The sequence below is a fragment of the Camelina sativa genome, chromosome 1, assembly GCF_030686135.1.
Source record: "Camelina sativa cultivar CO46 ecotype springtype chromosome 1, ASM3068613v1".
NCBI classification, from domain to species: domain Eukaryota; kingdom Viridiplantae; phylum Streptophyta; class Magnoliopsida; order Brassicales; family Brassicaceae; genus Camelina; species Camelina sativa.
Genome location: NC_141880.1, coordinates 4,294,534 through 4,320,070, shown reverse-complemented (window position 1 = coordinate 4,320,070; position 25,537 = coordinate 4,294,534). Strand labels below are relative to the sequence as shown.

Genomic DNA, 25,537 nt, shown 5'->3' with positions numbered 1-25,537 from the left:
GGAGAAGTGCATTCACGTTCTTATTATAGTCACTTTAATCTTTAGATTATGATTATACTATATAGATTCCATAATTCAGATTCTTAATTATGTCAGGAAAAAAAGGAATTTTTTTTAAATGAGCCAACTTTTGTCTACGTCATAACTCATACATTGGATAATAATACAAGTCATAATTCAAAATACAACAAGATCTTCTTAAAAGGTTAAAGATAATTCTGAGGAGGTCAATAATTCAAAGAAAGCTTAATCGAAGATCTAACGGCGGTGGATGATGTTCCATCTCAGCTCCACATGATGAATATGGAGAAAACGACGCCGTGTTCGTCTCTCGAATATATTCACGGTACTGGTTACCTCTAGCTCTTATTTTCTCGACCTTGGAGTTGGAGTCTTCGAATGGATTCACCGGGAAGAGTTGTAACGTCTCTATCACCTTCTCTTCCTCTTGACATTCTTCTTCGTTTATCTCAAAAACATCTACAGTAATATATCATATCATCCATATCAAATATACAAATCTATAAATTAAAAATCATATTATAGATTAATAACCTCTAGAGATCAGATTATATACCTCTAGTTGATGGTTGATGGTTATGATGGTGATGTTGATGATCAAAGTCAATGGATATTTTACGACGTTTCTGCCTCTCCCTAGCCTTATGGTTCTGGAACCAATAGAAAACGTTCTTGCTCTCGATCTTGCCGTAGAAACTGAGCTCCGTAGAGATCTTCTGAATCTGATCAGTGGTCGGAGTTCTAAGACCGGCTCGGAACAGATCCGTCAGTATCTTCAACTGCTCCACGGTCGGATTCCACCTCCCGCACTTCGTCCCCGTCCCTCCTCCTCCTCCTCCTCCGTTAATATTGTTGCCACGTAAGGTTCGACCTTTGACGGAGTAAGACATTTTCAGATATATAATCACTCAATTGTTTACGATTTAGGGCCTGTATATTAATCCATATATATAGGGGAGATTAATTCAAACTAATTTATTATTTTTTGGGATTTCTAAGTGAAAAGGAGAAATAAATTGATAAAAATTGTCGGGGGGAGAGGTTTTCGAGTTATGTGTCGTTTTATGATGGGTTTTTTTATTACGAAATGCATGCTTTGTTTTTTTTGGGGATTTGGGAGAGACTGATCTTTGCAGATTTGATCGTTTCTTTATCCTAACCTATCTAGGCTTCTGTTCCATGTATTTTGTATATATACCTATATATTATATACAACTTTTGTTGTGTGTATATCTACTATATATATACTACTAAATCTCACATTACCATAACTCAAGTTTTATATTACAGGTAACGATTGAGAAAATGAGACATATTCTCGTTTGTTGTGAATTTGCATGAATGATCGCCTTCAGCATAATTTGTTACTATTCAAAAATCAAACACACAGTTAAAATGATCAATATTTGTAATATAAGGGTTTGTGCTGAAATTGTTCTAATATAAAAGTTCTATGCAAATACGTTAGTTAAAGAGATGGCCGGTAAGTTTGATATGATTGAAGATGACAAGAATAATTACAGACATATCATTGTGTGAACAGATTGTAGTTTTGTCTTTCTTCCACAGAAGATGTGACACTTGAGGAAGTTTGGTCGGCAAGTGTAGACAGGAAATTTGAAATTTTAGCCACTTTCTATATATAATTTACATATATCTGAATCATATAAATTTACAAAAGAAAAGCATTTACGTTCATTAATAGATAGAACTAGAAGGTCCGGCATACACATGTACTAACTATCTATAGTAATAACTAATAAGTCCAACACCAGCATATTTGTTAAGTCATCGAACTCTTCTCTAGAATGAAGAATGTTAAAAAGATTTTTCTCAAAAAAGAATGCTGAAAAGATGACTGTTATATACTTTTTGATTGTCGCTAAGAGTGTTTACTAGTCTCTATATGCTACAATAACAACTAAATCTGTCTTTTTAAAGCTTGATAAGACGATACTAATACAAACCAGTATACATGTTTACATGCATGTTTTGTTTTTTCACTTTTGGTCTTTTATTTTTTTAGTATAAACCTATATATATGGGCTATGATCAACAAAGTATTTCACTTCAAGTTCTATATGTGCAACACATATATATGTCTTAAGTATAACAAATTTGAGAAATGTGCACAGTCTAGTTTTTTTTACGAGAAATTTAAAAAAATTTCTTATGTTTTTTTGAAAGAAATAAAAAAGAAATTTATTTGGCTTATTTTTTTTTAAAGAAATACATTCATGTGTGCGTCAAATTGTCTTAATGGTGAAGACTTAGATGAGACATGCACGGGACGCTAAGCAAGACGAAATGGTCCAAATAATAAAATGACAATGTGAATAAAACCAAACATTGTTTTTATAAACAAAGTACCTCTCCACTAAATAACATAACAGTACTTACAAATATCTTTTGTCTCTCTCGCATATAAACTGCATCTTGTTTTTAAATTTGATCTATTCGGTGTCAAAGTCAAAGTTCACGTGGCTTAAATTACTTGGAATCATCCCAGTTAGTTTACATAACATCTTTGTTTAGTTTTTTTTTGTTGTTGTTAATATCCTTTCACTAACCTCCTAAATATTAATTAATTATCTACTTTATATATATGTATTATAAAACTTCTTAACAGATATCTCATGCAACTTTAAATCGATCAGTATACTCTAGTCAAAATAAGTAGATTTGTGAATATCCGTTATTTCTATTCGGTTTATATAAATTCTTTATGATTAAGATTTGTGAGATAAAATAAGCATGCGCCCAATTACTGGTTTAAGATAACAAAAAATGCTACGAGTTTTACATCAAAAAGTTAAGATTGCATGTCGTGGATTTGAGACTATTAAAACTCTTGTACGCAAACACTCTCGTATAGGATGCCTCGGCCCTAAACATTTTATAATTTCTTATTTTGGAAGACTGTAAGTTGTATATGCCCTTATATAATTATAGACTAGTTTGCATAGTTTTTACTCAAGTCCGGTTCCAAGTTTTGGGAGACTAAAAAAGCAACCTTAGTATCTAATTTTAATTTTTTTTTATATATAAAAACAAAAAAATAAATGAGAGAGTAATCAATAACCCCCGTTTGTGTTAGTGCAATGGACACCTATGAAAGTTGTCTAAGCCTCAATGGACAACACTCTTGATTTAAGTAACTGCTGAGACAACTTTACGAACAAAAAGTACCAGATATTAATAATGAAAGAACAAGCTACAAAATCATCGTGAAGTTAGTTTAATAAAAGTATGGTCCTTAGTTTTATACTATATGATTAAATTTAATATGTATTTGTATTTGAATTAAAATTATACAAATGCAAACTGCAAAGTCGCAAACCAAGAAAGAAAGAAAAAAGTGTTTTGGCTAATAGTGTTCCGTGTTGCACATCAATATGTAGTGTTTTAACATGGTCAAAGGCTTAAGCTTTGTTTCGCTGTAGAGTAAGTATGAATGTATGATCAATAAAATTTGCAAGATATATAATCTGAATATCCAATAAACCTCTTATGATTGAATTAAACATGATTCAATAGTATAAAAAAATTATCACCCAAAGTTTTAACTTATATCAAAGAATGAGACAAATTGTAAACAATCTGAATTCGTTCCAACATAACAAACTGATCAACATAATTGGTTCAATAACATAAACCATCAAGAAATCCACATTTTTGAAAATATTATTAGAGTTAAAATATATTTTTCTGAGAGCGAGAATTACGTTCTCATCGTAGTCAAAAAAGTTGAAGCCGGTCTCACATTGTAATGCCCACTAACATTCAATTCCCTATGATGTTTTTCATGCACCACATAATATATATAGTACTATACATTTTGTTTTGTTTTGTTTTTGGACGTCAATTTTTACAATCTGTTCTTCAATCTCTTTATTAAGATATTTGAATAGAGTATTATATTAGAATAATACTATGATACTAAAGATTGATACGACATCAGTTTGGGTACTAATTCTTGGCAAGTGGTATTTAGGCTCTAACTACTAGGTCAATGTTGTAGTATGTATATATTATCTAACTTGTTTTTTAATGGGTTCGATGTATCGTCTTCCTACTACTCATCAAAAGGTTCAACGAACACCAACTCTTAAAAGAAAATTCATCCCAAGCGTGTAACTTTCCTAAGTAATTTTCTTATTTGATAATTGCTTTATAGATTTCCTTCTAGAAACTTTGGAATAACCTTGTAGGAAATGTATATTAGTATATAAAAACTTACTAACAATGGTAATTCATTCAATATTAACATGACGAATGAAATTGTTGAATAAAGATTTTTGAAGACAATTGAATAAATATTTTAGTATATTAGTTCACAAGCTTACCTTTTAAAGGAGTTATGAGTCTTATGACATGGGGAAGAATTTAAGGTTTAGAGATTTGTAAAAAGTTCCGACATGTATTGGTCGTCTTTGTCTTTTGTCTTCTCTGTATGTCCAGTTAAATTTCCCACCTTCTTCTAAGCACTTAGAAATGCGTAAGTGGGAGTAAAATAGGTTCACTTTAACATTTGATAAATCAAATTATTACCCCAACTAATATAGCTAGCTAGTGCTTTTTATTCCAGAAAATACCACATTTACGAACTAAAATAGAGCCTTGGAAGTTATTGTTTTTTCTCAATAGCTAAAGTATTTGTTTTTGTCAATAGCTAACATTTTTACAGATTTAACAACACACGGACTAATCTTAGGCGTGTGATAGATAGCCTCCAAAACTTAAATGCATAACATATTCTCTACATATTTCATATTTATACAAATTAAACAGAAAAGTAGGAAACCAGGATGGTTTCAAGGCATGAAATTAGGGCACGCGTGAGATCTTAGGGCAAAGAGCCTAACGGCGAAGGAAAGCATAAGAACATACGTAAACTTTTTCATCGTTCAATGAAAAAGTGTAATACCTCAAATATATCGTACGTTTTATAAAATCGTGTTATCTTCATCAGAATACTTTTTTAGAAGGCACACGACAGTGTACGTATATCAATCGACAAGTTTTGGCAAGCAAATGTGACATTGTTTTGTTTAAACACAAGGTTTAAATCTACAAAAGATCAATTTTTTTCTTTCTAGTCTATCTAAATTATAATACCCTGGTAGGTACATTCCAATATGAGTCAGTGACAAAACTTCAATCCTACAGCAGCATATGAGGTATCGAGCAACAAACATCATTTTATACATATCGTACCATGTACGTTTCCTACTTAAGCTACCAATTTAATCGTTTCCGATGGAATGCAAACAAACATATAACCAAGACATTTTGGTCTCTGATTGTGTTAAACCCAAATAGTTGTGTTTGTGTTTGCTAAGAAAATACATAACATTTCTTTTCCACCGAACATATCTTTTGAAGTTGGTAAATGAAGTCTTTCCAAAAAAGGACAATAAAATAAAATCTGAATTGGCTTTAAACCAAACAAAACTAAGATCAACATTACTACAAACGAAGGAACACTTATACGCCACGACAAAAAGGCAAATCCTACTCTTCGTCGAACAAACCGAAACCACCGTCATAGTCTTCTTCGTCTGACTCTTCTTTCTTCTCCTCTACCTTAGCAGCACCTCCAGATTGAGCAACACCACCACCTGCATCCGCAGACACTGCCGCTGCAGCAACAACAAACTTGCTAGGATCCTGCATTCCAAATTTACACCCGAGAGTTAGCATTAAAGAACAATAATCCAAGCTTCAGGAACTATCACATAAAAAGATGTACAGTTTAACGACTAACCTTCAAGAACTCCTTGACCTTCTCTGCTTGAGGGAAAGTGTAGTCAGTGGCAACAGCAATAGCCAAAACATTCTTGTACGCATTGATGAACATGTGTGGCGCAGCAGCAAGAGTAGGGTAAGAAACAGCTAGAGCCAAGGAAGTGACCATAGAGATACCAGAAGCAAACTTCTCCACAAGTTGATCTTCTGTAAGATCAAGAACCTCTGGGCTGAAGACTGATCCATTGTCATAAACCGACTGAACAACAAGACCATATGAGAAAGGTCTAATCCCGAGCTTGGCTAGAAGGGCAGCCTCAGAAGACCCGACCTTGTCACCTTGCTTGATAAGCTCCACAGGGGTGATGATTTCGACAGTACCCTTGTTAATCTTAGTTGGGATGTTAAGCACCTAAACATTCCAAAAACACATTCATGTTTCAATAAACACAGATTTCGTATTCAAACAAAACCAATGGAGCATTACAAATGCATAATTTAATCAAACCTGGAAGAAAGATGTCTGAGATGGGTCGAGACCAGTGTTGCCAGGTTGAACAACCACATCAATTGGAGCAACCAAACCCACACGAGCTGGAGCACCAACCTGTCCATATCATAAAAGACTTCCATTTACAAATCCAATCACATCGAGAGACAAAGCATCAAGCTTTTACATAATCCAATACACAAGTTTATACAGATGAACTACACAGACTAATCAAACATTTGCTATAAGAAGAAAACAAACCTTGTATTTGGCAACCTCCTCGCTCACTTCCTTAAGGTCACCCTTGGTGAAGATTAAACCAACATTTCCCTAAAAACCAAACACAGAACAATCGCATATTACAATCCAAAGTCTCCAGCACCGAGAAAATCTCAAATCTCAACATTTTCGAGAAGCTGAAATCAAACCTGAAGGAGGGGAAGCAGATTCAAAACGGCAGTGTTTCCCGTGTTCTCAGAGTGGATCCTAACGGAACGCTTCATCATAGTGTTCTTCCCCATGAGAACCACTGAGTCTCCACGAAGACCTTTCCTGATATTCTGAAGCTGAGTCGATCCGACGTTGTCGGCTGCAACGACTAGGATCTGAGTGTATTCGTCGATAAGCTGACATAGCTTTGCGTCGTAAGCGATCTTCTTCTCTGCTTTCGTTGCCTTCACCATTGTTGCTTGCTCAAAGGATACAGATAAAAAACTCAAATGTGTCCACTCCTCTGTTTCGGAGAGTGTTAAAAGGCGGCGGATGAAGGTAGCTAGGGTTTTCGCGGCGATCCGAAAATCTAACGGTTTGTGATTGCTTGCTTAATTTCTGATCTGACGGCTCTTGTTTACTTTATTGATATTGGGCTTTAGGGCCCATATTGACAACATAACACGCGTGACGTTTTTTAATGTTCAGAAGGGAACTTTGTGTCGTTTATTTTGATAAAAACGACAAAGCGTTGATCTCTTCTTCTTCATCGGGAAACGGGAATGAGCTCATCGTTGTGATTGTGAATTCTCTCCGATCATGTCGTCGAAGAAAGCGAAGACGAAAGACGAGGCAAGTAGCAGTCGTGGCGGATTCGGCGGAGAGAGTATAGTCGCTGATTGTGGACTTAATAGATCCACTTGCGGTTACTGTAAATCTTCTACCCGCTCCAGTATCTCTCACGGTTCGTTCCCTCGCCATTGAAACTTTTTAAAAATTTATTCTTTCCGATTTGGTCGTTGAATTGATCTGACTCATTCAGATAAGTCGAATAGAAAAAGATTTGGAAAATTTGAACGATCATTGAGCATCATTGATGCTTACCTGAAAAAGAAAGATGTGTGATTCTTATGTTTATGAAATTTACCTTTGCTGTGATCTTTTAAGATGAGAAATGTCCATGGTTTGTATTGATAACTCAGTGATCGTGTCTCATTTCCATTTTAGGGTTATGGACAGAGAGTCTCACCGTTAATGACTACCAAGGTTTGTTGCATCCACTTCTAGAGAAGTAGAGATTGATAGGTTTGATTATGTGCAAGCACAAAGCTTGAACTTTATCTTCGATTCAATGTCTTCTGTTCACCATTTTGATTTATGTTTTTTTTTTTTTTTCTTTCTGAGCTTAGTGATCATTTTGATGTGTCTTTGCTTTTCTTTTCAAGTAGCTCTTCTTGACCGTGGATGGAGACGATCTGGTTGCTTCCTTTACAAACCTGAGATGGAGAAAACTTGTTGCCCTTCTTATACTATCCGCTTGAAAGCTAGTGGTTTTGTTCCTTCTAAGGAGCAGCAGCGAGTGCGTAGAAGACTGGAAAGGTATATATGTATAATTCTATCGATGCACTCTTCTCCTCCTTTTATTTGGATCAATATATGAAAATTGTACCAAGATTTTGTTACCTTTCTGATGTCATTAAACCTTTCCTCTTTCAACGCAGTCTCGGAAAGGGAACCTGCCCTTCTCATTTTAACTATTTCTGTGATGTTGTGTACAAAGGTTCTTGGATGGCGAACTAGATGCGAAACCGAGTGAGCAGACAGAAGAGCAAGACGTTTCTTTCTCCCGAGAAGTTTCAGTGTCGGTGAGAAAATCACTTGGTTCTGCTAAAAGAGAACAAAACAATGAAGTGGAACCAATCATGAAAGATTTGTCTGAACAAATTGATATTGCGGTACAAAAATGCATACAAAGTGGGGAGTTTCCTTGTAATATTCAGATTCCCAAAGCTTCAGTGAAGAAAGTTATCTCTGCTAAAAGGAAGAAACTAGCTGAAGGGTCAGAAGAACTCTTATACACCAGCAACATTGCTTTTCCTATAGTAGCTGCTATAAAACACACACATACATCTGAGAAAGGAAAGAAAAACGTAGAAGAAAGCGTATTATCAGCAGAGGTTGTTTCTGAGAAGCTGTTAAGTGCAATGGATAAGGTGGGAAAATTTATGGGTTTTTCTGTTAAAGTCTGCAAAGGCCATATCAACTTCCTTTCAGCTACCCGAGTTGTTACTTCCTCAGAGAGAAATGATGAAGAAAGCTTCAGTACTACAACAAGAAAATCTTCTTCGAACAACCTCCATGCAAGAAAGAGGAAGCTGGAGATGCACTTGAAAAGGTCGAGTTTTGATCCAGAGGAATATGAATTATACAAAAGGTATCAACTGAAAGTGCATAATGATAAGCCGGAGAGCATCTCGGAAACTTCATACAAAAGGTTTTTGGTCGACACTCCATTGATTGAAGTTCCGCCTTCACGTAATGATGATCAAGAAAAGGTTCCTCCTTGTGGCTTCGGTTCTTACCATCAACAATACCGAGTTGATGACCGTCTAATTGCTGTTGGGGTGATCGACATCCTTCCTAAATGTTTGTCGAGTAAATACCTATTCTGGGATCCGGATTTTGCATCCTTGTCTATTGGAAACTACTCAGCCCTGCAAGAAATCGATTGGGTGAAACAAAACCAAGCTCATTGCTCTACCCTTGAGTATTACTATCTTGGCTATTACATACATTCCTGCAACAAAATGAAATATAAAGCAGCCTATCGTCCGTCCGAGCTTCTATGTCCTCTCCGTTACCAGTAAGTTCCCAAAATCACAAAACTACGACCACATTCTTGTTAATTGTTGTCATTTGAGAGAGAATCTAATTGCTTTTCTTGTATTTTCTTCTCAGATGGGTTCCATTCGAAGTAGCCAAGCCTCTGCTTGACAAAAAGCCATATTCCGTCTTGTCCAATTACACTAAGGTTTCCCCATCATCATCATCACCTCAAGCTTCTGAAACCCTAGGGGAATCCACGAGTGAACATGAAGACATGGAACAAGGGGTTACAAATGATGATGATGATGATGATGATGAAATGTATAACTCTGATGAAGACTCAGACTCTAGCAGAAACCGAAGTGACATTACCAATATCCTTATCAGTTTTGATGGACCTCGACTTCGATACAAGGTACTATCAGTATGACAGTATCTCACTATTATTGCTCTCTCCTTTTTTTTTGTGTTTTTTTTAAAGATCATCAAATTCTCAATCCTTGTAAACACTTGTTAAAAAATTGTCTTTGAAGGATATACCACGTATCAAGAATCGGATGGTTCTGAAAGAACTGGAATCGAGGTTGGTTAATTACCAGAAAGTCGTCGGAGCAGAGCTCTCGGAGAGAATGGTGTATGAACTCCGGTAACATTAAGCTTAACTCAAGCCACTTAGAAAATCATTTTGTAACATTATTAACAGTAATATCATGTTTCTCTTAATTTTGATCACTTGATACCAAAAAGATGTAAACTTTAATTCTAATTGTACATTTTCTCCAAAATTTCCCAAAATATCATTTTATGGATAGAAATAGTTAATTAGTTTTCTCTACATAGACGGGTTCAGGTTCCACAAACTAGAGCTGGGGATAAAACCATAATTAACCGAACAAGATTGAATCAAACCCGTGCATTATTGAAACATTCGTCTTAGTTTGGCAAATTTTCTCATCGAATTAAAGTAAAGCAAACCGCAAACGTTTGCAGAGTGTTCTTATGATAAAACCGAAGTGAGTTGGTAAGTTCTAAATCGGAAAGTGCACCCCTGTTCAAGCTATGCACTTCATGAAGTAAAGAAGTATGGAAACAAACTAAACTTAGGTATATAAGATAATGAGAGATCTTTAACTATGTGTCCAAAAGTAATTGCAGGCTTGCAGCAAGACCAAAACAGTTGATCTCTTGAAGCTGTTCTAATGTAAGATGGATGGTTTACAAAATGAGAAATGAAAACATTGGAAAAAGAATGAAGAAAGATGAAAGAGTAGGAGAGAATGTACAAATCAGATAAGAATTAGGAGATCAAGCATCATCAGTATCGCTTTCTCCGGCTTCAACTTCTTGAGCCACCCAATAATTGTTCCCATCTGGACCCCAAACCTTGTACCTGTCAAGAATATGAACAAATGCATCACCTCAAGAATCTCTCTCAAAGAAAATACATCAGCAAATTAAGATTAGTCGGGTATTAACCTTTCGAGAACAGATTTCCCTTCCTTGTACTTTTGATTCTTCTCAAAAGCAAATTCCTGAATAATTATCGATAAGATTAGATTAAGCAAGCAAGAGCTAAATGCACAAAACCAACAAAAATAGAAGAAGAAGAAGAAGAAGAAGAAGAAGAAGAAGAAGAAGAAGAAGAAGAAGAAGAAGAAGAAGAAGAAGAAGAAGAAGAAGAAGAAGAAGAAGAAGAAGAAGAAGAAGAAGAAGAAGACACATCATACATATCTCCATCCAACATAAGAACCGCATTTGACACAGTAAATATCGACCACGGTGTGCAATCCGGTCATCATCATCCTATCTTCCTCCTTCCCAGCATACACATTCACTCTGTTCACACAAATCCAAAACTGGTGAAATTGCATATGGTCTTCCAAATCCATCAACAGCTTGTGTGAAATTGCATATGCTCTTCATATTTGGCTTCCCAAAAAACCCAAATCAAACTTGAAGAAGAAAACTTACACCTTACTGAAGAGGTAAGCTTTCCCATGCCGGGATTGAAATGACTAAAAAGTAAAAACAGTCAAACAAGATGGTGTCAGTATCTTGCATATGCCAACACAATACTAAGACATTGTGAACCCAACTAGAAGAGAATAATAATAACTATGAGACATTGTGACGCCATGCAAAACCCAAGTAAGATCAAAGACTCCAACTCATTTAAACATTGGAAGAGGAGAGAGTGCGGCAATGTCTTCAACCATTAGGACTAACTGATTGCATTTAGCATCAAAACCACAATCAAATCCAAGATTTATAACACAGCTTAGGCATAGGATAGTCTCAAGATCACGGACCATAGAAAGAGGAGAAAGAATCTAACAACGTTTGAAGCATACATTGATCTAATTGCCTACATCAGAGAGCTTGGCAATAAAAATGGGATGCAAGACAGTCTCCAAACAAAGTATCCCCAATTCACGTTCCTTTCTTATCTGAATCAATGATAAATGTATCCATGATCGAGAGATATGATCATCAAGATTCCAGATATCATCAAAAGGCACATGATATTTCTCAATCAAACTTAGATCATCTAATAATGTAATCGTCATCAAAACACAATCATAGTGAGAAGAAACACCCAAATAATGATCTGATCATCAGAAGAAACGAAATCGCAATAATAACCCAGATTAAGATTTTAGCAGCAAAAAAAAAGTAAAACCCAGAAATCAATCAGATTCAAACCTTAGAGACGACATCATCGTAGAGAGCAAGATTGGTCTTGCAGTGCTTACAACTGTAAGACTTACCTTCCAAATTCACCAAGAACAATCTACCCATCTCTCTCTCTTAACAAACTATTTCCAGAATCTATAAAAGCAAAAACAAAATCAAATCGCAAAAGAAGAGTGTGTGTGTGTGTGTGAGATAAAAAAAGTTAGGATTTTTTTCTCCCGATTTTGGGTGAAAGGAAGAACCTTTAACATAGAGAAATATCAAAAGTGTGTTCTTTGACGTCGATATTAAAAGCAAGAAAAAAGAAAAAAAAAACACACACACACTTTTTTTTTTTTGTTGTTGTAGTAACGTGGACCTGACAAAGTCATGGATGGCCTTGGTATATACGGAACTCATTTTTTTTTTTTATGCGACTTACGATAAATCTCTATTGTATCTTTTTCATATATTACTACACTACGATTTGATTTGGTATAATTGTTTAGTGATTTGCTTCTTATCGTTTGGTTTGAGTGTAAACCCTCTGAGACATAAAGAGTCTTCCGTAGAACCGAAGACCCACCCCAGCCGCGTCACTCTGCGTCGTGAAATTGAACTACGGCGAAACTAAAATGAAGGGTTTTTTTTTTTTTTTTGCGTTTCCTTCTGCTTCTTCCAAGTCAAATCTCATCTCTCACTCAGTTGGTCGTCGGTACGTTAAAGAGCTCCTAAAACTATGCGAAAAGATTCTGACTTCTGAAACCATCTTCATAATAAACCTGTAGCAGCAAAAGACTAAACCTTTGATTTTTCTCTTTGGGTTACTTAGAAGATAGCTAGTAATATTTGATTTATATTCTCTAGGTTTCCGATCAATATACATCTCTCGTTATGTGTTCTTGTTCTTTAGCTATTTTGTTAGTCTTACGATTGTAGTTTCCGCTGCGTAGTGAATTCATTGTGATTTATGGAATTTAGTAAATCAATTTTTTGGTTTGGAATGTCTAGATTTTTGAACCTGGAGTGAGTTGCTTGTGTGATTGCTTAATTTCGGCTATGGCTGCACCCAACGTTCGTAGTAGTGGAAGCAGCTTCTCTCGCAACATATCAGTTGTGTCATCACCTCAGATACCTGGTCTCAAATGCGGTCCTAATGGCACAACCTTTATTTCTACCGGGATTCGTGATCTTGACAGTGAGATTTCTCCTTTTGTAATTACTCTTCTTATCAAGTTTACATGAGGATGTGAGAATTTTGGTTTCTGTGCTAAAAAGGATGAATCTTTTATTTGTTTCCAGGGATACTAGGTGGTGGTTATCCTTTGGGGAGCTTAGTAATGGTGATGGAAGATCCTGAAGCGCCGCATCATATGGATCTTTTAAGAACTTTCATGTCTCAGGGTCTTGTTAATAACCAACCACTTCTTTATGCTAGTCCTTCGAAAGATCCGAGAGGGTTTCTTGGTACTTTGCCGCATCCTGCATCATCCAAAGAGGATAATAAGCCTACTGTGCCCGAGCCTGATCATGTGATTCTTTCTTGTCCTTACCTTCTTTCTGTTTGCTTTTTCTTGGTAGACGTGAGAATTTTAGTTACAAATTGGGTAGTGTGCACTGTTGTTAATTTTGTAGGGAGAGAGCTTGAGGATCGCTTGGCAGTATCGGAAGTATTTGGAAAACCAGAAGAGTTCAATTGGTAATATAGTTAAAGCGGTTATATATTGATTGAGCTACTAGTAAGCTAAAATCATTCTTTGGGAACATAATTCTCTTTGTGTAATTCTGGATCAGATGATTACTCCAATGACTTTGATATGAGAAAGCCCTTGGAGAGGCAATATCTTAGCGGACGGCCAATAGATTGTGTCAGTCTGTTAGACTCTGCGGATCTTTCCGTTGCTCAGGACCACTGTGCTACGTTTTTATCAAAATTTCCAAGGTTCTGTGGCATACCTTTCTTATTCAATGCTTAATTACTTTTTTTTTCAGGTTTCAAATCCATTAATTTTGTTGCCCACTCCCATATCTATGTAGCAAAATGTGCCCAAGCTCTATTTTTACATCTCTCATATAATTTCAAATGTGCTACATTCTTGGGAGGGACTTAGGATTTATAAATGCAAGATGATACAATGTGTTTATATTGTTTTTGTTCGTCACTTAGTCAGATATTGTTCAAATTCTACTCTTATCTTTGTGGCTTTGTTAAGAAGCTTGTCCTATTTTCTTAAGAACCTGTGTGATGATTTCCACAGAAACAGTAGTAACATCGCATCCATTGGCCGCATTGCAATCCAGTCATTCTGCTCTCCCCTGTGTGAGTATTCTGAAAAGGTAATTAGGAGAGTTCTCTGTAACTTTTATCCTATATTCAACAAGGCTTTCTTACCAAAATTCTCCTGACTCTATAATTTCTGAACCCTGAAGCTTGTACCAGGATCTTGTTGTTATGTATTATTAGTTTTTTTGACATTTTGTTTCTATTAACACAGGAAACAGACATGCTTTCGTTTATAAGATTGTTGAAAAGTATGTTGATGGTTTCGAATGCGGTAGCCATTGTCACTTTCCCGCCTTCCCTGCTCTCCCCTTCTTCCTCAAAAAGACTGCAGCACATGGCAGATACCTTACTCTCTATCAAAGCGATCCCAGGTTTGTTTCTCTGATCTTCTTATCCATTAGTCTATTATAGTACTTGTTTCTGACCAAGTATCTTTGCCCTTTCCCAGACGGTGACAAGGAATTGGAGAAACTTCTGACTGGTTACAAGGACATAAATGGATTCCTCAACATACAAAAGGTTGCTCGTATCAATACACAGGTAATTTTCCAAGTGTATTTTTCAATGTAAAGATGTTATTATTACATACACAAGGTTGCACGAATTATCTTTTTGATGAGAATGTCATGAACATAATGGATCTTCACTTTAGTGCTTAAACACTGGTTTTATCTAAACAGGTGCCTGTAATTCTGGAGGCAAAAACCTTCTCAATGAGCTTGAAGAAGAGAAGATTCTTGGCTCTAGAGTGTCTGAATCAAGCCCCTGTAGACGGGTCCAGTGGAACATCGTACGGCACAACGGGGAGCTGCTCAGGATCATCCAAATCCGGAGCACTCGATTTTTGAGTTGCTGAGTTAGTCTTTCTTTACTTCTTCTGTAGGCGTTTGTTTGAGTTCTCCATTGAGTTCTCCGATTTCACTGATGAACTAAGCAATTACATTAGAGTGTTTGGTCTTGAAAACAGTTTTGACCTTGTCTTAATAGAAATCAAAGTGTTCTGTTGAAATAAAAAAAAAGGATAGAAATCAATGTGTTTTTCTAGAATGAAATCAACGTGGTCTTCTTCTAAGCCAAGCCAAACTATGACCAATAATAAATGCTAATTACTAAACGGTCAATTAGTATGTTCACGTTCTGGTTGTTTATATAAATAACCAAAACATCTAAAGAAATGAAAGTTGGGGCCATTGAATGATGTGTTCAAAAATATGGTTGAGCTATATTTGGTGATCCTTTAATTTTGGTGTTCCTTAACTTCCCAACTAACGACCATATCATTTGAATTATTGTTCATAAATCTCTCTTTATATATACGACCTTATTCGTTTATTGACTTTCTCCTTTCCAAAGATTCTTTCTACATGAGAAACAGAGAAAGAAAGAAAAAGTTTTTTTTTTTTGTCAAACGTTTTTTTCATGATTTGTATGTATTTGGTAGCTTTCCAAGAGAAAAATATTAGAGGAAACAAAAAAAAAAAAAAGAATAGAAAAAATTTGTAAGAGAGAAACAAATCCTTAAAAAGGAAATAAACAGTAATGCACGTGAGAAAGGTTTTTTCAATTTTTCGTTTTGTTTGTTTTTTTATTGTTTTATAATTTTTTTTTTCTGTTATATTTCGAAAATAAATAAGAAGAAAAAAACGAGTCGTTCTTGCATTTAATCTCGCACCACACCAACAAAAGAGTGAGAGAAAGAGAGAAGATCGCTCAGGTTTGTTCATCATCTTCACCGGCCGATCTCATTTGCGGCGGAGAAAGAAACAGCCTCTGGGAAAGAGAGGGGAAGAGAGACGTGATTTTTTGTGTTGTGTGTGTTTTGAGCAAGAAAGGTTAGAAGGAAAACAATGGTTGGACCGTCGCGGCCTCAGATCGTTTTGTTTGGATCATCCATTGTTCAGATGAGTTTCGGCCATGGTGGCTGGGGTGCTATTCTCTCCGAGGTCTATGCTCGCAAGGTATCTCTTCCATTTCATCCATTACTCTCTCTCTCTCTCTCTCTCTGGATCGCTTTCTTCTAATTACTTCACGTTTGTTCTTAAAAAAAATATCGTTTTTTTATAACGTAATTAACCACTAATAGAGAGCCTAATAGTACTATTTTCTCCATTTGGATGAAAGCAAGAAGCTTTGCCTTGTTTGATATTTTCCAGAAAGAAAAAAAAAAACAAAACAAAAATTGCATTTAGTGCACAAAGCTAAAGGCGCTGAGAGATAGATATGGAGGAATTTAATGTGGTTGGTGCTCTCGTTGAATAGACATGTGAGTGACTTGACTATTGTATTTCTATGAATGACGTGTATAGGCCGACATCATTCTGCGTGGATATTATGGATGGAACTCAACTCGTGCTTTGGAAGTTGTGGACAAAGTGTTCCCCAAGGTAATGTTTCAATGTTTTTTTGGTTCTTCTCCCTTGTCAAATGTCCGTAGTCCATTAGTTTCTTCGATACTTCTAGAAAAGTTTTGTGGGCTCGTATTGGATGATTTGTACTAAGAAGACATTTTTTTTATGATGTTCAAAGTTTACCATTATAAATGCTCAAAAGGATTACACAAGTGTTTATTTTAATTGCGTACTCTTGGTTAAGCATACAAGACCCTGCATCTGTTTCAAGAGAGATGTCTTTTCATTCTTGATATCTTGAGTTTTGTTTGTTCATAAAATGTGTTAGAATGAGCTTTATGTTTGTTATATAATCAGTGTACAATGCTTCTGTTTCCGTTCCACATTTAAATGCCAACTTGTAATGGATGCAGGATGCTGAGGTACAACCTTCTCTAGTGGTTGTCTATTTTGGAGGAAACGACTCAATGGCGCCTCACCCTTCTGGTCTAGGACCTCATGTACCGCTTACTGAATACGTTGATAACATGAAGAAGATCGCTCTTCATCTTCAGGTTACTTCCTTCAGAATTGTTGGTTTATTATTAGTCTTTCTCCTGTCTGTCATGTTAAAAAGCCTTTTTAAGTGGTGATTTATTTCCCAATGAAGAGATGGGACTAAAGGCTTATGTTCCATTCATCCTCTATGTTCTGTTTCAGAGCCTTTCAGACTCGACACGTCTCATATTTCTTAGTTGCCCTCCAGTGGATGAGGCCAAAGTTCGTCAGAACCAAAGGTTTTTTTATAACTTCCCTGTTCTTTTCCACTATCACCATGTTTCTCCTTGGTTAGCCCTCCCGACTTAATAATAATGTTTCCGTGCTTCTTTTTTCTTTATTTCTCTCACAAGCCCATACTTGAGTGAGGTGATCCGCACAAACGAGCTATGCAAGACATATTCAGATGCTTGTGTGGAGCTGTGCCAAGAGCTCGGCCTAGAAGTAGTTGACCTCTTCTCTACTCTTCAAAAAGCAGATGACTGGAAAAGTGTTTGCTTCACGTAAGTATCTTTTAAGTTTCCCCTGCAATACCAAATGCGATAACTAGAGAGCTTATATATTATTGGCAACGGGTTGTATGTATTACAGAGATGGGATACATTTGTCAGCACAAGGAAGCAAACTAGTGGCGGGGGAGATACTGAGAGTGATAAAAGAAGCGGAATGGAAACCGTCGCTTCACTGGAAATCGATGCCAACCGAATTCTCAGAGGACTCTCCTTATGATCTTGTTTCAGCTGATGGCAAACAGACTGTAAACTCTTCAGAATGGACTTATTTCTGGGAAGAACAATGGGACTAAAACATTTCAACACAACAACAAGACCTTATCCTTTATATAAATTTTACTGTCTTAAATGTACTAAGCTTTGCTTTTACATTGTTTACAAGTGTCTCTCTGCTATAATCTTATTCCCCTCTTAAAAAAAAAACGTTACCATTTTAAAGTATTTATTATCCGTACAGGAATCAAATCTTGAATCAAGATTGGATCTTACTTTTCTTTGTATACGTTTACGTTAAGACATCAACAGATGTCTTCAAACTCATACTTATGGTATCACTCCCCGACAAGGGTTTTAGTGTTTTTAATAAGGTACAAAAATCACAGAGTGACTAGATTTGGTTTAATCAACAACAACATAATTGTAAGAAAATATTTAAAAATAAAAGAAATTTGCGATTTATTAATTTGGGCTTAAAGCCTAAAACAGAAATCGAACATAAAGGGCCCAAATAAAAAAGCCTTTACCCTAAAAAGCGACGGACGCATCTTCTTTCTATTACCAAACCTTTCCGCTGACGCAACCAAACTCCCAAAAAAAAAAAAAAGTTAATTTATTTATTTTTCTCTCTCTCTCTCTCTTGTTTCTTCTTCTTCCGTCTGCTTCTCCTCCATCTTCTTCCAACTCTCTCTCTCTCTCTCTCTCTCTCTCTCTCTCTCTCTATCTCATTCTCTCTCTCTCTCTTCATGCCCGAACGCATCGGGTCTCAAAATCCATTGATGCAGACCCTGATCTTTCTCTACTAGCACTGATCTATACATCTTTTTTTTTTTTTTAATATACAAATCTTGGGGGATTACTCATAAATCTGTACAGCTATGGCCGCCGCAGCCGTTTCCTCTAACCCTCGCACCGTTGAAGAGATCTTCAAAGATTATACCGCTCGTCGTACCGCTCTTCTTCGTGCTCTCACTAAAGGTCTTCTCAATTTCCCAGATTTCTTCGTTAATAATGCCTTTTGATTATTCTACCTTAACTTGTTCGCTTTGTTTTTTTTTTTTGTCTTCCAGATGTTGATGATTTTTACTCTCAATGCGATCCGGGTATGAAAGATTTCGACTTTGAGATAACCCTTTTTGTGAGATTTGATTATAATATTTGTTTGTGTGTTTTTGTGTGTTTGGTATGTATAGAAAAGGAGAATTTGTGTTTGTATGGACACCCAAATGAGTCATGGGAAGTGAATCTACCAGCAGAGGAAGTGCCTCCGGAGCTACCTGAGCCTGCGCTTGGTATCAATTTCGCTAGAGATGGTATGCAGAGGAAAGATTGGCTTTCTCTTGTTGCTGTTCACAGTGATTGTTGGTTGCTCTCTGTTTCTTTCTACTTTGGTGCTCGCCTTAATCGTAATGAGAGGTAACTTTCTCCTTTTTCTTTTTCTTATTCAGCATTCTCTTTGTTTTTGAGCTTTCTTAAGTCAATTCTTTCACTTCTTTACTTGATTTCTCAATGGGTTTTGTGTTCTTCTTATGTGAAACCACCTACTTGTTTTCCTGTTATGTTCCTTAGCTCTTCTAATATGAAGTAAAGATTGAAACTTTGTGATAATTATGGAGTTTGCTTGGAATGAGATTGTCTTTGAATGTGGTTTTTTTCCCCTTTGATGTTTCCCATCTTCTGCTATGTTTTGGACTGGCTTAGACTCATATCTATGGACTTCTTGTTTGTTGCATGACTTTCATGATTTCATCTATCCTAAACTTTTCTCTGCATTTTCAGAACGGGTATTCTGTGGAAGCATGTGGCTAATTTCACCATTTCATTGTTACATCCCAATAACTTTGCTGAAAAAGGTTTTGTGAAAGTTGAACATTGACAAGAAAAAGTTCCCTTTGACTAGTTCTAATGAGATCATATCACTGTCAATGTGTCATATATTCTATGGAACAGTCTTATTTTGGTTATTATCTTTTCCGCTGTACGTGAAGAGAAAAGCTGTTTTTTTTTTTTTGCATTTAGATAGGTGTATCAATCATAGGTCCAAGAAACTTGACTTTGTTTGATCTATGTGGTTGTTTCATTATACATTAACAAGTCTCTAAACTGATGGCTTCTCTACCATTTTAGTTCTCTTATACTAGTAATAAGCATTTGGTAGATGCATTCCCAAGGATAGAGAATCTGTAACCCTATATAGCTAGTAACATATAATGGTAGATAAACATTACAATCGTTTGTTATACCGATATGAAGATTCTGGATCTCTTTTTTTTTTGCGTTTCTGCTTGCTAATAGAGTTCCTAGCTTCTCTCAGCTACCTTTCCCCAATGTGTTGTCAACTCATTGAGTTATGATATTCGTTTGATTTGCAGGAAGCGGCTATTCAGTCTGATCAATGATCTCCCAACTCTCTTCGACGTAGTGACTGGTAGGAAACCCATCAAAGACAACAAGCCAAGCTCAGATTCTGGAAGCAAATCCAGAAACGGCACTAAGGTACACACAAAAAAGAGCTTCCTTTCTTTTTCTTTGTTCTGTAGATTTTCTGGTTTCTCTACTTGAAACAAAAAATGGGTTTGCAGAGATCAATAGACGGGCAGACAAAGAGCTCAACACCGAAACTAATGGAAGAAAGCTACGAGGAAGAGGAAGAAGAAGACGAGCATGGAGACACTCTCTGTGGAAGCTGTGGAGGTAATTACACAACTGATGAGTTCTGGATTTGCTGTGATGTTTGTGAACGCTGGTACCACGGGAAATGCGTTAAGATAACACCAGCTAAAGCAGAGAGCATCAAGCAGTATAAATGCCCGCCTTGCTGTGCTAAGAAAGGAAGACAGTGATGGTGATGAATTGATGATGATGACCTTCTCAAAGAGACTCTGGCTCTTCTTATGTTTTAATCGATATGTTAATCAACTTTTTTTTTTTTTTTCTTTAACCTTTTTCTTTTTAATTTTAAAGCATACAAAACTCTCTCTTTATATCTCCAGAAAGGGATTTCAAGAAGTTGAGAGAGAGAGTAGCAGCTGTTTGAGTAATATTATTATTATTCATATAAAAAAAAAAACTGAGTTGTTCCATCAAATGTGTCATGGGATTTGTATAATGTAGTCACAAATCTTTAAGCATTGAACTGTATTTTACACTTTATCTATGTCTTTAATCTTCTTAAAATTTTGTTTTCCAAAGAAAATTATGTGAGATGTCAAAGGGGATTGATAGTCCTCTGTTTTCTCATTTGGCCCGACTGTGTGAAGGGCCAACAAGTTTTGCAAGTTCTAAAAGGCACGTTAATGCGATCACAACCTTATAAATGATGAGTATATAGACATAATATAGTCTTGTTATTAAATATCTATATGTATATAATAACGCACTAAAAAAACGAAAAAAACTAGTGATGTGTTCTTGTCATCATGATTTTAGAGATGTTTTATGGTGACTTTATAATTTAGATAGTCTTTAGTTACATATTAATGTTTTAAGTCAATCATTTATATTAGTTAGTAATTAAAAAAATTCAAATCATCTCTAAAAAAGCCAGAGCATGATGAGGGGCTCACAATACAGAAATTTTTATATTTGGGTGTTGAAAGTGTTATATAAGTCCGTCCAATCTTCTTCGTAACCGCTACTTAACAAAGCTTAATTACAACAAGTCCCCAACTATATATTGTAAAGAACTTAAAGCGGATCTAACGAGATTCTCTATAATAAGGTCAACACGAATTATCCTTTTATATACATTACTTAATCTAATTAATATGTGTACCATACGAAGTTATTTAAATACTAGATATTATATTAGTTACGTTCACATGTCCTATGCAATTCTTTTCTTTTTATAGAAAAACAAATTGTCTGATAGATATATTGATAAGTTGCTCAATCAATACAGAGAAGACTAGTACCGATAAGCTCCATTATTAATGTTACTAATCATGGAGAAAGGGCTAACTATTAATTAGCATTCTTCAACATTAAGCACATATACCGATTAATTATACTAAGAAAACGACATCTTTAGAGAGTTTACATAAAGCGATGGAGAGTTGAAACCCAAAATAAAACACATATGATAATTTTTGGTATTTAATTAATTCACTTCGATCTCGATATTATATGTTCGCCGATCTTTGGAATTGGTACTTCTTTGATCTTCCATAGCTTGATATCCTTCAGTAAACGTATAGCACAGAAAAAAAAAAAGAAAAAAAAAAAAGATCAACACGCGAGTATATAGATGCAAAGTTGTAAAGTAATTGAGTTGCATAAGAAAGGGAACTTACTGTTATCGGACATTTTTGTGAAGTTCATATCATTTAACGAGGGGAGATATGAGACTCAACGTAGGATTTTCCACGTGGACCTTGCGTTCGAATAAAGAGTCTATACTGATCAAAGGTCATGGGAGGATACAAAGGAGGCATCGTAGATGTGACAAGTTGTTGCATTGGTTGGATCGGAATGTCACTCTTAGGGTTGTAGAAGAATGCTAGTGAAACCCTTTCTTTTTCCGAATTCACTACCACTCGATGTTCCACGCTCTTGTATTTCGAATTGCTAAGTATCTGCCCATTTTTGCAAGAAAAATTGTTTGTATCAAATATATGAACCGGATATAAAAATTGCTTATATTGCATGACTAACATTTTGATTCATCAAACATTATTAAATCCCTTTAATTAATGCCCATCTTTCTGTAAATAAAGCTCAATTTGTGCATGCGCTTTTTAAAAACAAAAACAAATTATTTTGGGATATTTTTCTTTACAAATAAGTTACTTTGTTTTTGGGTGCAATTTGTCTTTTGCAACACAATTTTTGTCTATGACGGTACTCTAAAATTCACAACCATAAATATATATTTCTCCAGTTATGTATTTAAAATATACTCTTATGTAAAATTAAAACACTTGATGCTAATGAAAATGACATAAATCATTACAACTAACTTTTTAGAAAGAAAAAAAATAGTATATTTAAAATCAGTCACATATATATTGCCATTTTTAGTCATCTCTAAAACGTGGAACCTCTATCAAGAAGTTCAGTACCAACAATATCATGACAATAGTTAGTGTAATACTTTTTTTTTGTCAACATTTTACTGAGTATTTTTCATTACCACCAACATTGTATTTAATTATTTTCTGAGTGGTGAAATATATGTGTATAAATATATATATATATATATATATTGATATTTATATGTGTGTGTGTGTGTGTTTAATTAATAAAAAAAATGGATGTATAGAACGTTAGAACTTGAAAGGAAAAGATGAAAGCACAAAACGTTTATTATTTAAAAGGTTACCTGAACTTGATCGCCGAGATTAACAATGAATGCGTGGCGGAGAGGATTGACAGTGATCCATGTGTCACCGTGACGGACCTGAAGGCCGACGACTTGATCGTCCGGCAAGAGGATGGTAATGCCGCCGGGGTCGGAATGAGGAGAGAGGCCGAGGGCAAGCTCCGGTTGGGGGCATTTTGGATAATAGTTAACCCTCATACATGCACCAACGTCTTCTCCACCAAATGCTTCTTGGAGTTGGTCTTCTTTTAGCCCCAAGTTTGACGATAAGATCGCCATGAGTCTCCCGCCTAGGTTCACTAGTTCCTTCCCATACTCATCGATGACTTCTCTATATGCATTTTAAGAAGAAGAAGAAAAAGCATGATAACATTGAATAGGCTTATTTATATTAATATTTCTGAGTAGGATAAAATAATTTCATATTAAAAATTTAGATTAATATATATATATATATATAGCAACAAGGCTAATTTTCAATAAAAGTAAATAAAAAATTCAACTCTTGCTTAGACATTACGTAATTTAATTAACATATTCACATTTAGAATATTATTAGAACTGTTTATAAAAATAGAAAATATGGTAGTATATACTATGTAATCAACATGATCGCCAATCAACCTAACAACTCATGAATCATTTTATTTAATATTGATTTGTGTCTAAATTATTTTTCAAAGACCGGAATCATAATTTATGGTTTCTTTTACTATTACAGACAAACATAAAGAACACTTTATAGTAGTTTCTGACTACAGTCTAAAACTTACCCATAAATGATCGTATTACAATTACACTAGCTATCAATTCTCAAGTTCTCAAAACTCATGGAAATAATCAAACAAATAAATAAGATTGAGAGGCTTAATTAATTACCTAATGTTAAAAGGTAAAGAAGGCCATTTGTTGGAATCCTTCAAGGGAAGAGGAAGAAAGTGGAGATAGTAATAATCATTCCAATCAAGGATGGCTCCTTTTTCCACACCCAGTCTGCTTCCGTATCCTTCATAGGTCCTTGGGGAGTTTGAGTAAACTTCTTTGGCTTCGACGGGCATATTGAAGAAGCTTCTCCAAGTTTCTCTAGCTGCGTCCATCAGCTCCGGCTTCACCCCATGGTTGATCACCTGAAAATATTGAACTCGGCCATGGTTAACGTATATGCATGTTTATATAATTTTTTTTTTACAAAATCAAACTGAGCCAAAACAAGATTTTTTAAAAATTGTTATAAGCTGGCAAGTATTTCTAATACTAGTAGGAAAAAAAAAGATTAGAACCGAACCGTAAGAGCGTCCAGTGCCATTCTTACCTGAAAGAATCCCTATTCACGGCATGCCTCCGATATCCTCTTCTTGTCGTCTTCGTTTCCGGAGAAGAGGCTGTCTAGGTCTATGACCGGGATATTTAAGGCGGCAGCTTCCGGCTGGTGGTTGATGATGGTGGTTTGAGAGCGTTGAGATGGCGGCTTGATGTAACGGTCAGGTAGGGTGGTGAGGTTGCTCTCGGCTAGGGATTGGACTCGGACGATGAGTTCTGGCCACTTTTCACCGAGGCCATTCTTGTTTTTGGCTTCTTGTTCTTGGTCGCTGAAGCCGTTCTTGCTCTCGTCTTGGTTGTTCATGTTGTCTGTTCTGGCTTATTAATCTTGCTCTTTTTCTTCTACTTGTTCATGAGAATTTGTTAAATTGGTGTTATATATATATATATAGATGGCGCACGTGGTTTTTCTTCTACTTGTTCATGAGAAGTCCATACAATTGAGGCTGTATGTGTTTATTATATATTTTTATGAAAGACGTGTGTAAAATGATTTTTGTATACGTGGTAAAAAAGATTGAAAATGATGTGGGGAGGGATTCCAACTAACAAAACATATAATTTTTTTTTTTAAAGACATTTGATAGTAAATTCAAATCGCAAACTAACATTTTCCTATGCAAAGTTTTAGCTTGCTGACAAATAATTTTAGAACATAAAAGAAACATGTGGAAATGTTTTTTGTTTGGTTGTTGTTTGTCAGTTTGTGGATACCATTAAAAAAAATCTGTTATACTCTAGCAATACAATACAATACCTTAAAATATATAATGACTTAAGATATATACTAAAAGAATATGACTTCAACGTTTTCAATAGATGATTATTTTTGTGGCATGCAGTAGCAAAGTAGGCGCCCACAGAATATCTGGTGAAAACTCTGAATTTGGCCGCACGCTTGTTGTGTATATTCAACATACCAATCAAAAAAATTTCGTTGATTATTTTGTTAACCCATATCTAGTTCAAGATTGCTTTGTTGGATTATTTAAGTAGAGAGGCATGTAATCTTTCCGAAAGAGAGTATTTTCT

General features: G+C 35.5%; 8 protein-coding genes across 13 annotated transcripts; 4 read left to right on the top strand and 4 right to left on the bottom strand.

Annotated features, from left to right (window-relative positions):
- Nucleotides 1–66: 66 nt before the first annotated feature.
- Nucleotides 67–1,233, bottom strand: LOC104764676 (WUSCHEL-related homeobox 5-like). The gene is made up of 2 exons (XM_010488290.3): nucleotides 578–1,233; nucleotides 67–480 (listed from the first exon to the last, which is right to left on the bottom strand). The coding sequence occupies exons 1-2, from the start codon at nucleotides 909–911 to the stop codon at nucleotides 236–238; spliced, it is 579 nt and encodes a 192-aa protein (XP_010486592.1). The 5' UTR covers nucleotides 912–1,233; the 3' UTR covers nucleotides 67–235.
- Nucleotides 1,234–5,376: 4,143 nt separating this feature from the next.
- Nucleotides 5,377–7,072, bottom strand: LOC104764767 (large ribosomal subunit protein uL10x). The gene is made up of 5 exons (XM_010488401.2): nucleotides 6,688–7,072; nucleotides 6,521–6,589; nucleotides 6,278–6,376; nucleotides 5,789–6,181; nucleotides 5,377–5,691 (listed from the first exon to the last, which is right to left on the bottom strand). Exons 1-5 carry the CDS (start codon nucleotides 6,940–6,942, stop codon nucleotides 5,536–5,538), a joined length of 972 nt encoding a protein of 323 aa, XP_010486703.1. The 5' UTR covers nucleotides 6,943–7,072; the 3' UTR covers nucleotides 5,377–5,535.
- LOC104764867 (arginyl-tRNA--protein transferase 2) lies at nucleotides 7,037–10,090 on the top strand. Of its 4 annotated transcripts, none has more exons than XM_087489120.1 (6): nucleotides 7,037–7,433; nucleotides 7,697–7,735; nucleotides 7,918–8,068; nucleotides 8,250–9,332; nucleotides 9,428–9,710; nucleotides 9,829–10,090. In XM_087489120.1, exons 1-6 carry the CDS (start codon nucleotides 7,289–7,291, stop codon nucleotides 9,943–9,945), a joined length of 1,818 nt encoding a protein of 605 aa, XP_087345246.1. In that variant the 5' UTR covers nucleotides 7,037–7,288; the 3' UTR covers nucleotides 9,946–10,090. The 4 variants fall into 4 exon arrangements, with proteins under 4 accessions (XP_087345246.1, XP_087345297.1, XP_087345207.1 ...); XM_087489171.1 differs by having other exon boundaries at nucleotides 7,697–7,774; XM_087489081.1 differs by having other exon boundaries at nucleotides 7,186–7,433; nucleotides 7,915–8,068.
- Nucleotides 10,091–10,381: 291 nt separating this feature from the next.
- Nucleotides 10,382–12,404, bottom strand: LOC104765125 (protein yippee-like At3g11230). Its single transcript, XM_010488827.3, has 5 exons — nucleotides 11,999–12,404; nucleotides 11,267–11,310; nucleotides 11,023–11,131; nucleotides 10,772–10,827; nucleotides 10,382–10,685 (listed from the first exon to the last, which is right to left on the bottom strand). Exons 1-5 carry the CDS (start codon nucleotides 12,092–12,094, stop codon nucleotides 10,601–10,603), a joined length of 390 nt encoding a protein of 129 aa, XP_010487129.1. The 5' UTR covers nucleotides 12,095–12,404; the 3' UTR covers nucleotides 10,382–10,600.
- Nucleotides 12,404–15,218, top strand: LOC104765219 (elongator complex protein 4). Of its 3 annotated transcripts, none has more exons than XM_010488933.3 (9): nucleotides 12,404–12,683; nucleotides 12,980–13,166; nucleotides 13,271–13,500; nucleotides 13,604–13,667; nucleotides 13,763–13,910; nucleotides 14,227–14,305; nucleotides 14,464–14,623; nucleotides 14,701–14,792; nucleotides 14,933–15,218. In XM_010488933.3, exons 2-9 carry the CDS (start codon nucleotides 13,028–13,030, stop codon nucleotides 15,098–15,100), a joined length of 1,080 nt encoding a protein of 359 aa, XP_010487235.1. In that variant the 5' UTR covers nucleotides 12,404–12,683; nucleotides 12,980–13,027; the 3' UTR covers nucleotides 15,101–15,218. The 3 variants fall into 3 exon arrangements, with proteins under 3 accessions (XP_010487235.1, XP_087345432.1, XP_019101194.1); XM_087489306.1 differs by having other exon boundaries at nucleotides 12,673–12,752; XM_019245649.2 differs by having other exon boundaries at nucleotides 12,673–12,810.
- Nucleotides 15,219–15,483: 265 nt separating this feature from the next.
- LOC104765307 (GDSL esterase/lipase CPRD49) lies at nucleotides 15,484–18,050 on the top strand. The gene is made up of 6 exons (XM_010489038.3): nucleotides 15,484–16,210; nucleotides 16,559–16,636; nucleotides 17,014–17,154; nucleotides 17,300–17,376; nucleotides 17,491–17,640; nucleotides 17,729–18,050. The coding sequence occupies exons 1-6, from the start codon at nucleotides 16,100–16,102 to the stop codon at nucleotides 17,940–17,942; spliced, it is 771 nt and encodes a 256-aa protein (XP_010487340.1). The 5' UTR covers nucleotides 15,484–16,099; the 3' UTR covers nucleotides 17,943–18,050.
- A 372-nt stretch (nucleotides 18,051–18,422) lies between these two features.
- Nucleotides 18,423–21,016, top strand: LOC104764870 (PHD finger protein ALFIN-LIKE 2). Its single transcript, XM_087489467.1, has 5 exons — nucleotides 18,423–18,843; nucleotides 18,936–18,968; nucleotides 19,059–19,281; nucleotides 20,238–20,361; nucleotides 20,448–21,016. The coding sequence occupies exons 1-5, from the start codon at nucleotides 18,744–18,746 to the stop codon at nucleotides 20,706–20,708; spliced, it is 741 nt and encodes a 246-aa protein (XP_087345593.1). The 5' UTR covers nucleotides 18,423–18,743; the 3' UTR covers nucleotides 20,709–21,016.
- A 791-nt stretch (nucleotides 21,017–21,807) lies between these two features.
- On the bottom strand, nucleotides 21,808–24,941 carry LOC104765408 (jasmonate-induced oxygenase 1). Its single transcript, XM_087489373.1, has 5 exons — nucleotides 24,498–24,941; nucleotides 24,065–24,312; nucleotides 23,186–23,516; nucleotides 22,158–22,439; nucleotides 21,808–22,044 (listed from the first exon to the last, which is right to left on the bottom strand). Exons 2-4 carry the CDS (start codon nucleotides 24,280–24,282, stop codon nucleotides 22,191–22,193), a joined length of 798 nt encoding a protein of 265 aa, XP_087345499.1. The 5' UTR covers nucleotides 24,283–24,312; nucleotides 24,498–24,941; the 3' UTR covers nucleotides 21,808–22,044; nucleotides 22,158–22,190.
- Nucleotides 24,942–25,537: the final 596 nt, after the last annotated feature.